At 46.0% G+C, this 10,548-nt stretch overlaps 1 protein-coding gene across 2 annotated transcripts; it reads right to left on the bottom strand.

The window, feature by feature from the left end:
• Positions 1–756: 756 nt before the first annotated feature.
• LOC130379082 (recombining binding protein suppressor of hairless) lies at positions 757–10,514 on the bottom strand. Of its 2 annotated transcripts, none has more exons than XM_056585672.1 (11): positions 10,343–10,514; positions 9,740–9,778; positions 9,507–9,602; positions 9,186–9,351; positions 8,710–8,902; positions 7,410–7,547; positions 6,885–6,997; positions 6,506–6,646; positions 5,646–5,801; positions 4,560–4,663; positions 757–3,819 (listed from the first exon to the last, which is right to left on the bottom strand). In XM_056585672.1, exons 1-11 carry the CDS (start codon positions 10,360–10,362, stop codon positions 3,474–3,476), a joined length of 1,512 nt encoding a protein of 503 aa, XP_056441647.1. In that variant the 5' UTR covers positions 10,363–10,514; the 3' UTR covers positions 757–3,473. The 2 variants fall into 2 exon arrangements, with proteins under 2 accessions (XP_056441647.1, XP_056441648.1); XM_056585673.1 differs by having other exon boundaries at positions 758–3,819; positions 8,728–8,902; positions 10,343–10,512.
• Positions 10,515–10,548: the final 34 nt, after the last annotated feature.

The raw sequence follows: 10,548 nt of genomic DNA on the forward strand, positions 1-10,548 counted from the left end.
TACTCAGTGAGGCATGCGCAGATGACAAATATCCATCAAAGCCCCAACAGGAGTTCAGTGTTTATGTTTGCCACCCCCATCCCCCCCCCCTCACTCACCCCATATTGTAACAAGTCGGTAGCCCATACCCTTGGTGTCCTATGACCACTTTGTTGGTGAGTCTGACATTTCGCCAGCAGGTATTAACCATCAAATATTAAGAGGTGTACAAAAAAGCAACAAACTCTTGCGCACACACAGTTAGGAAACAAAAAAAACAATACACAATAAAATACATAATAGAAAACCCTGCAACACCCCAATTATGACTTTAATAGCCCAATCCTTAGCTAGTATTGTTTGTCATGTTAACACTGTAATCTGGTTCAGGTGAGTACATAGATTGTGCCCATACACGAGCAGGTTCATTGTTCAAACCATGCTACCAGCGGTCTGTGGACCCCCAGCAGTCTGTGGCCCCCAGCGGTCAGATGCCCCTCGGCGGTCTGATGCTGTCCCCAGTGGTATTATGCCCCGGCGGTCTAGAGGTTTGCGGTGGAATTGCAATGCTAGGCTAGTGTGTAAAAAGCTTAATATATCCTAACAAGCAGATATAACCCCCACACTTTGCACAATGGAAACTAACCACGAGTTCCTATAATGTGAGGATGCATAACATTATTTCAAGAGAAATGTATGCTATGCTCTATAAGCCCTTTGTCGTGCTTAACAAAGTTGAAACACTCAATGCCTTTAGCACATAGCTAAAGGCATTTAGCACAAGAGCATGACACTAGATTTATTTAGGAGTTCAGACTGTCATCACAATCACATCCTGTACAGTTATATAATCGGACAGTCCTGGACAGTATCAATAGGAATATATTCCCTGGTGTCCTTGTAAGTAAGACACCCAACAATTCAAAATGAAGTAAAACAAATAACTAAATTCAACTTCTTTTTTATTAATGACCTTTCGCTGAGGAACACTGGCAGTGATTCTCCTTAGAGGGATTTACAAAGAGACAGAGGCATTGACAAAATGGAGGGGCAGATAGAGAAAGAATCATACACGAGGAAGATGATGAAAGGAGCAAGCCCAGAAACTAGCCTGCTTTTAGTCGTCTTGATTAGTCCAAGTTATAATAAATAGCTCGCCCTATTGCTGCACGGGGAAAACAACCCAAACAAGACGCCGTTGGGAGAATTTAAATTGGGCAATGAGGCGTTCAGGCTGTTTTTTGGAATACTTTCAAACCTTTATAAAAATGAGTGTATTGTACGATACAACTTAACCTACCAAACAAGGTTAAACTACCAGAGAGGGCCTCCTTCCAATGCATAAAAGAGGGAAAGTTTAGTTCTGCAGTTTGTGATTGACCGGTACTAGGAAAGACGGACAGAAACTAAACCAGGCAGATTATTCCGTAAGTGAGCAGTGATGGCGTATCAGACAGTTCCCTGTAGCAACAAGTGTCTATCCTTTTTAATATGTATTACAGCACCAAAAAAACACAGGTTAGGAGCTTACCACCCACCCATCCATCTAACAGTGTTGGGGACAGAGAAGCTCCGCTGCCTTTACCGTAGAGCTGGGAGACAGAGCCCCTAGCTTAACCAAGGAGGCCTACACAGAGAGGGCAGAGGCTGGACCATACAGGTAGTGGTTTGGTTTTAATGTGATCTAAACAACAACGGGAAGGAGGAAAGTGTGTGTGGGGGGGGGGGGGGGGTCTCATTGGCTCAACCAAAATTGATATGCACAATGAACACAGGATATGAAAAGCAACATAACATCTGGGGAACACAGAAGATTGTTGTAGTGGACCGCAGGAGAGATCCAAACACCGAAAGGTGATCCGATTTGATTGTAGAAAACACTATCTTCGTAGGAAATTGCTTGTTTTCAAAATCCACATGGTGTTGAGCATCAACAGCAGCAGTTCAATGGTGGGCAAGAGGAGCAGTCTGTGCTACAAGGCAGGAGTGGTGTTAAAGCTGTTCAGTACTTTTGCCCCCCAATGGGAACCCAAGGCCCCTTCTAAAGTTCCCCAGCAAAGCGCTGGGCACTAGATCATATAAAAACAGAGTTTAAACTCAAATTATTTACACAATGTATTAGTTCTCATTACCAGCCTCTAAGGCTGAAACGCTTTTTGTTGGGGTGTTCTGTGGGGGAGGGGGTCACAGGGCTACTAGTTACAAAGGAACTAAGTCAACTTTAAGTTGGAGCATTCTGAAAAAAAAAAAATCGGACTAGTTGGAAATCAAAGGCCTCATGTGGGAGCAGCACACTACTCGTGCGTTAGAATTTAACGTCACACACACACACACACACACACACACACACACACACACACACACACACACACACACACACACACACACACACACACACACACACACACACACACACACACACACACACACACACACACACACACACACACACACACAAAATAGTCCTGATCAGAAAAGGCGAGCGTTGTGGAAGATCTAAGGAAGCAGAATGTCGGGGAGCGCTCTACCGTTTCTTCCTAAAGACTAGGCATTGAGTATTTTGTACTAGTACTTTGTTTACATTATTGGAAGGTTATTGAAATGGCTACTAGGATTGAGTTTCCAGCTCCAATGAACATGAGTAGCAAACCGGGGGGGTCCCCCTTCGCCACCCGGCCCTCGCCATCTCACTCAAGTTAGCCGTCCAAAGACCTATTCGTTTTGGTAACAAATGTGAACTTAATGCGATATCATACAAAAAAAAAAAAAAAAGTGAAAATGTACCTCAACTAAAGCTTATAAAATATAATACGAATAAAATAATATAATATTCCTTGGTCCGTAAAAACTATGTTACCATAAGAAAAACCCTCCCAATGAGTTCCCCCAGCCCCACAGCCGCTCCCGTGCACACCGGCGCCAAGCTCTTCAGTACAAAAACCAAAGACACACTTGACACTAGTATAAAGTAAGCATGGGGAAGACCTCCTACAAAACCACAGCTACAAAAACAAACAAGAGTTCTTTGACATGAAAGGCTTCAGTGACTGTCTGTGTCGGTGGCAGGGGGGAGTCGTGTGCATCCCCGCTGTTGATTTATACCGTACAATCCTCAGACTGGGACTCGTTCTCAATCCACAACTGTCCACAAGAGGGGGCTAAAGAGGAGTGAGTGGGGAGTAAAAAAATAAAAGATATTACACCCCACCTCTCCACCCCACCCAAAGTCTGTGTCTTTTAAAAGAGGAAAAACCATTGTCCATTTCCACGGAGGACAGTTGCTCTCTTGATTCAGTTTGTGGCTTGGCGTGCTGTTCTGCCCGGGGTCCATGCGCCTCCTTTGGGAAACACGCACTCGCCGCCACACACACACACACACACACACACACACACACACACACACACACACACACACACACACACACACACACACACACACACACACACACACACACACACACACACACACACACACACACACACACACACCGCTACTATGACAGCACGGACATGGCCGACGCCATGCTGGCGGCAGAGTCGCTGGTGGGGTACGCCCCCTGGGCCTCGCCCACGCCCCCCAGCGAGGAGGAGGAGGAGGGGGAGGAGGAGGAGAGCGGCGAGGAGGAGGAGGTGCTGTGGGTGCGCAGGATGGCCCCCGCCGCGCTGCAGTGGGGCCGGGGGCCCGGCTCCGGCGTGTAGGTGAAGGTGAGGGCCGTTGCGTAGATGATGCCGTCGTTGCGCACCAGCGTGACGGGCACCTGCACGGGCTGCCGCACCCAGCGCCAACCCTCGCGGAAGGCCGAGATGTCGGGCACCACGCACAGCACGCTCTCGCCGCACCTGGGGGGGGCACGGGGGGGGGGGGGGTTGGCTGGGTGGTATGGTCGGTTTGCTCTTCTGTTTCTTTAAAATAAATGCTTTTAAACAGACTATTTTAAATCATAGTTTACTTTGGCGCCAATACGTTTGATGCTGGAATTACCTTGCCCTGCCCACGCAGTACCAAACATGCTTTTTACCTTTCTGCAGCGGGATACACTTCTAAAGCAGCCATCTTAATCAATTAAAAACATTTCAAAACTTGAGACGTCTATGGTTTGATTACATTTTAGTCAGGCTATTGTTAAGGAAAGGATATTTTGTAATTCGCCTAGAAATCTGGACCAAACAACGCTCAATAGAGTGGTGCTGCTGCCTGAGCGTCTCCTTGGCAGCACATCCACCAATAGACACACTCATACCGGAGAGTGCGGCTTTAGTTACCCGCGTAGTATCGGTGTAATTAACATAGATCCCTGCTAGAGCACATTTAATGTATACATTGCCTTGCCTACGTTTTTTTATTGCATTTTGGTACACACAGTGCTAAAGTGCATTCACTGGTTCAACAACTACACTAAGATCTACAATTCTTTGACAGGATTGACGGTGCCGCTTTCTGATTGACTGATCACTTGCTCAATTGCAACACTTTATAGAGCGTATGACAATTATTTCAACATGCAAGCAACATTGCAAATTATAAAAAAAATACCATCTCTCTCAATCTTTTGTGTACACACACACACACACACACACACCTGTACATGGTGTCTGCCTCCACATCTCCAAACCACACTCGGAGGTCAGGGGTGAAGTTCTGTCCCGTTAGCTCCAGCATGGCCACATCGCCGCCTCCGTTCAACTAGACCAGGGTTGCAGGGAAAGGTGTGTTAAAGCTAAACCAAACACCAGGTTGGAACAAGTCCCTTTCACTATCTAAAGTGAATCCATACCACTGAACCTATACCACTGAACCTATACCACCTAAGGTTTTTGCTTTCACTCACAAGGCACTCCCACTCGCTACAATCAGACTTGAGAGATGAGGCCAGAATGTTTGATTGACGTGACCAGGAAACAAGGCAATAGCTCCCAATGCAAGCCAACCGCATGCTTTGAACGTAAAGAAGGCCATTTGAGGCCCCATTTAAATTACATCCTATGTCTTGCAAACGTTCTGCATTTGTCGAGAGTTGGGCTGGGATCAGTCCGAATCCCAACGCAATACTTACACTTTACCAACGCTATAACACTCATCAGTATTACACATCCTCCAAAATAACGCAGGCTTGCTTGGACCCAATTTTGCGGCACGTTGTAATTTGAAACGTTTCCCTCTGCAATTTAGTTGAGGGAAACTTAATGCAAAAGCAGCATGCAACCAATGAGCATAACGTGAGTTTACGATGACAAGTCAGTTGTACTTATGAAATTGTTTTATTTATGTCCACGCTTATTTAAATGTAGCTGTTTCGTACTTCCTTTAATAACTGCTGCGTGAATGTGGTTGCTTCTGCATGCGCTGTTATTGAAACAAAATAAATATGAACGTTGTTGTAATAATGATAATACGATTCTCGCTATCACCTATCCGGGGAATAGCACAGTTAGTAATTTAGGAAGCCCAATGACAGTGCTATAGAAAAGGTAAGAAGGACTTATGGAGTCTAGTTTTCCTATCCAAAAAAACACCTTTTGCCTCCTGAATCTACGGTTGGCGAATTTAGGTCCCAGCTCAGAACAAGAGGGTTTGGAAACGCACGTAAAGAAAAGAAGAAGTACTCAAAGAGACAGGTTGGTAGTACAGAGTGCGTGGGTCCGTGCTATGGCGGCCATGGTTGTACCTGCAGGCTGTCCACCACGGGGACGGGGGTGACGGGCTTGGGCACGGGGCCCATGCCCTCATAGAAGGTGTACTCGGCCTTGTCTGTGCTGATGATGGTCCAGGACGCCCCGTCGTTGATCATCTCTTTGTTAGACTCTTTGGGACATGGCGTAGCCTGCAAACAGAGGTTAAATATAAACTAGACAAATGTGGACAATGTAGTTCCTATAAAGCATATTGGAACATTGCAGAGGTTTTATAAGTGGGACACATTTGGGGGAGGTGTAAGACAAAATCTGAGAAGAATAATGTTGCTTCTGTGAAACAGACACGACAATGGATTGTATGATGGATGAGAGGCAACACATTCATGATAAGGATTCTTACAGGGTTATTTAGTAAAATGTTACCATCACGAATACCCTTCTTCATAAGTGGACAAGAATAAAACGATCAATACATAGAGAACAATTCCCTAAATTAATTAATTTTGGAAATATTCTAGTTCTGATGATTTAATAACTAAATAGATGCAATGGAAAGGTTAAATAGTGCATTGCACAAATGTGCCTCAGTGACATTCGTTTTTTTATTTTGCGTTTTTACCTCACAAAAAGGTACAATTTAAGTAATTTAAACTACTACACCTCCAAAGGACAACATTACAATAAGAATTACAATAAAGAATCAATAACGCCATCGGGAATACATTTGCATTGTATTCTCACGTTATTTAGACTACACGCTCAACGTCGAGCAAAACGTTTGATGCACGGAGCAGCTCTACCGACCACCATGCCAGAAACGCAATTCAATTAAAAGGCTTTGGAGAAAGACTGCCTGCCTGGAGGCCTTTTGGTTGTGTGTGCACGCAGGTACCTGGAACTGGATGATCCGTTCCTGGGACAGGCAGAGGTACATCCTGTCCGTGTCTTTCAGGTAGAAGGCACACTTGTGGAGCTGGGACACGGGGTCGTCGGCGTCCATTAGGGCCGTTTGTTTGTCCACTTTACGGATGACCTGATTGCGGGGGAGGTCCGTGGGGAATCAGACACTTGGTAGAATGCAGATACCCAAGAGCACACAAACCGTGAATGTTCCCCTCGGGACAGGATCTACAGCATTTGCGTGTCGCTGATGCTTTAAAAACTATCAACTGTTTGTAAGACACGTTTGTACACACAGTGTACCCCGCATGCCCCTGCCCACCCGACATCAACACACACAAACACACACCCACACACGCATAGCAACATACCAGTCTAGGCAGCGCCATGCCAGTCACAGAGCACACCAGTTTGACCGTCTGACCATAGTGGATGTAGCCGTCCCGGACCGCAAACTCCTCTCCTTCAGACTCCTCATCATCCACTGCACAAAAGCACATAGAAATTCATGCTTTTGTTTACCATTCAGTTATTTGGCTTTGATCGAGCCGACAGTGAATACAGATGCATGTCAACAAGGAGCAGATAGGGCCTATGGGCTGCGGACAGTTAGGATCCAACCCAGAACCGGAACCCTTCAGTCAAAAACAAGAAAACTATCCTGCACCCATGAACTTGATTCTAACACAGAAGTGTGTTTTAAGTCCCTCCAAGCCCAGATTCATGTTGACGCATTGGGTCATCTATACCACATCAGGACTTTTTATAAATTTACTACTAAATTGACACAATAACCATCTGAAGCAGCATTTCAAAAGATCAACACATTAACAATGAGGAGGGATGCAGAAGAGCGTAGACTAGGTGAATAAGCGGTGCCCAGAGGAGCGACGTACAGAGGTGGATGTAGAAGGCCCCCCATTGCTGGGAGCTGGCGTGGAAGTTTCCCCCCTCCACGTGCAGGTACCTGGTGCTGACCGTCTGGGAGCGCAGGCGGTTGAACAATGCCACCTTGGTCCCTGACGCTATACACACTGGGGAGACAGAGGGATCAACACACACACACACACACACACACACACACACACACACACACACACACACACACACACACACACACACACACACACACACACACACACACACACACACACACACACACACACACACACACTTTATACACTGGAGGGACAGACATCAACACACACCGATGCTTTGCACACTGGAGACGGACGGACATCTACAAGCTATACACATAGACACATCAGTCACTCAAGAGGCCATCAAACACACACACTGTGATCACACATTCACATGGACTATGCATCCACCAACACACACAGACTGCGATAAAATGACATGTGTATGTGTATATGCGTGGATGACAACAGATGGATTTATCAGATGTTGTGGTTCTCCAGATATACTTTGATGTTGTTGATGATTGTAGGAGTGTATAATGCAAGACACTGTCTTGTGTGACCGGACAATAAAGTTGTATATAATCATATCTCTCTCTCACACACTGAAGGATCCCCAACACACGCAATATCCACATTGGACACTGAGAGACAGTCCTCCCCACACACTGGAGACTTCATCAACACACACACGCACACAGACACAGGAGAAACATTAACCAACAAACACACACTGGAGAGACAGTCACCAACACACACTGGAACATCCCTCATCACACACTACACACTAGAGACAGAGAGACCATCACCGAGACACACCAAACACTGGGGACACAGAGAGACCATCCCTTATAATCACCGGAAAGTCAGTTGCCAACACACACTACACAATGGAGACCTCAGATACACAGAATACACTGCAGAAACAGTCACCCCCACACACTGGAGAGACCGTCAACATCACAAACTACACACTGGAGACCTCAGAAACACAGAATACACTGGAGAGACCGTCACCTACACACACTGGAGTGACTGCAACAACACACTCTTGAGAGACTGTCAGCAAACCGTGCTACACATTAAAGCCAGAGGCCACCAAAACACACACAGCACACTTAGGACAGAGGGACCGTCATCAACACACTGGAGAGACCATGAACAACACACTAAGGAAGAAGAGACCCCATCAAAACACACAGGAGACTGTCTGTGTGTGTGTGTGTGGGTGAGAGTGTGTGTGTGCGTGTGTGTGAGAGTGTGTGTGGACACGCACATGTTGTTCTCCACTTACAGTCAGCGTTCTTAAGAGACTGCTTCTTCTTGGAGGGCTTGGAGATCACCTTGATGCGCTTGCTGAGGAAGACTCCGATGTCGGCGCTGTTGCCGTAGAACATCTGCACCGACAGCATAAAGTGTTTGCGCTTGTCCGAGTCGCTGATGTACAGCGTCTTAGCGGTGCAGAAGTGCTACAAGGAAGTGAAGGGAGGTGCAAGAAACATGAGTTGCTCTCTTAAGATCTGAATCGTTGTGACAGGAGAAGGATTGCAAATTATTTATATTAAATACCCACTCAATATAGATAATCAACTTTTCACAGGAAGATGTTATAATTTAAACTCCTTTATCCAATGTACAGCCCTCCAGAAGTTCTTACAACAAAATGCGTATTCCTCATAAGTTACCAGAGGCAAAGGAAGCCAATATTAAGAGGAAATTAAGATGAATCATAATGGGGTGTTTTATGCCAACCTTGCCCTCAAGATTGAGTTGTTGCATCTCCTGTTCGCTGTTGCCAATTCCAATAAAGGCGCAGGGCTGGGCCTCTTGTTCCGTGCACCCTTCCCTCTCCATACTCTCCAGCTTCTTCTGCCAGCCACTCCCCATCAGATACACACATGGCGGAGGGCAAAAAAACCTATGACGAGGGAGCGATTGGAAAGGTAAACACAACGGCAACAACACTATTATTATGCTTATTAGCAAGTGTGCTAGACGATCACAGCGCTTTGGGCTTTTGGCCAAAACCCAAATGAAATGACTGTAATACCATACAGTCTGTAATACACCAACCTTTTTTCATTCCCGTAGGACTTCTGTGCAACCTTAGCGTGTAGAATGAGGACCGTTTGATCGTCTTTGTCTTTTAAGTAGTTCCTCATAGCCTCCCTGGAGAGAAAATAGGTTGACATGTTAAACGCAGTAAACAGCGTATACTCCGTATAAGCATCGGAAACCACATTGAACATGTTTTCTCAAAGCCTTCTCCAGCATCGTCTGCAGCACAGTTCTGGTTCGTGGTTTACCTTGTCAAACGCTGAGGTTGAGGTCGCTCACCAAACTTCCTGCAAAACAAAATATGAACTTGTTTAACATCGTGGAGTCAATCTTCTCGTGGCACAGATTAAACTCGTGTGAAAGCCTCGGTGGAGCTGCAGTCTTGATGTTACGTGACTGCATAGCGGAGGAGACAGTCAGTGACACTGGAAATGGAAAACCCAGCGTAGCGCTGCCACTGGTTTGATTTAAGTTGATGTTTAGCGACACTTTCCCGACACGATTGTCTTCGCTGGATGCAAACTAAGTAACTCAAAACGAAGCAGAGCATAGACAATGTGCCCACAGGATTTGGCGTTAATTCAAATGAACCATTCCACTGTTGTTTCTCCGTTGGAATATAAGGTAGTGATTGTACTACTTAGGGTGGCGAGTTTTAGAGAAGTGGCCCGACACTGAGCCACAGACAAAGTAGCATGTAGTTAGAGTCCAGTTTAGACAACACGGGGGAAGAGATCCACTATAAACGGCATTCTGCAACAACTCCACCAAAGAGCAGTCGTTTGGCGAAACCAAGAAGTGCAACTTTTTAACAATTTTAAATTCGTTTTGTTCTGAAATTCAACACTTACCCCGTCACAACGGGCGCCATCTTCCAATAACTCTCTCTAAAAAAAAGTCCAACAATCGCGAGATCCCTCCCCCAGCCCCTTAGCGAGGCGAGTCGGACAACAGAAGAACCAGACTGGGAGAGAAAAAGGGAGAAGCGGGAGGTGTGACGGGGTGAGAAGCGAGGGAGGGGGCGACGGGCAGAGGGTAGACGCCACAACAACAGGCG

Source organism: Gadus chalcogrammus, chromosome 3, assembly GCF_026213295.1.
Source record: "Gadus chalcogrammus isolate NIFS_2021 chromosome 3, NIFS_Gcha_1.0, whole genome shotgun sequence".
Lineage (NCBI taxonomy): Eukaryota > Metazoa > Chordata > Actinopteri > Gadiformes > Gadidae > Gadus > Gadus chalcogrammus.

Coding starts and splice junctions, on each gene's coding strand:
- LOC130379082 (XM_056585672.1), bottom strand. CDS start 10,362: ATGGCGCCCGTTGTGACGGG. Junction 9,603..9,739: donor CAACCTCAGCGTTTGACAAG/GTAAACCACGAA, acceptor TTTTCTCTCCAG/GGAGGCTATGAGGAACTACT. Junction 3,820..4,559: donor GAGGCAGACACCATGTACAG/GTGTGTGTGTGT, acceptor TGCCCCCCCCAG/GTGCGGCGAGAGCGTGCTGT.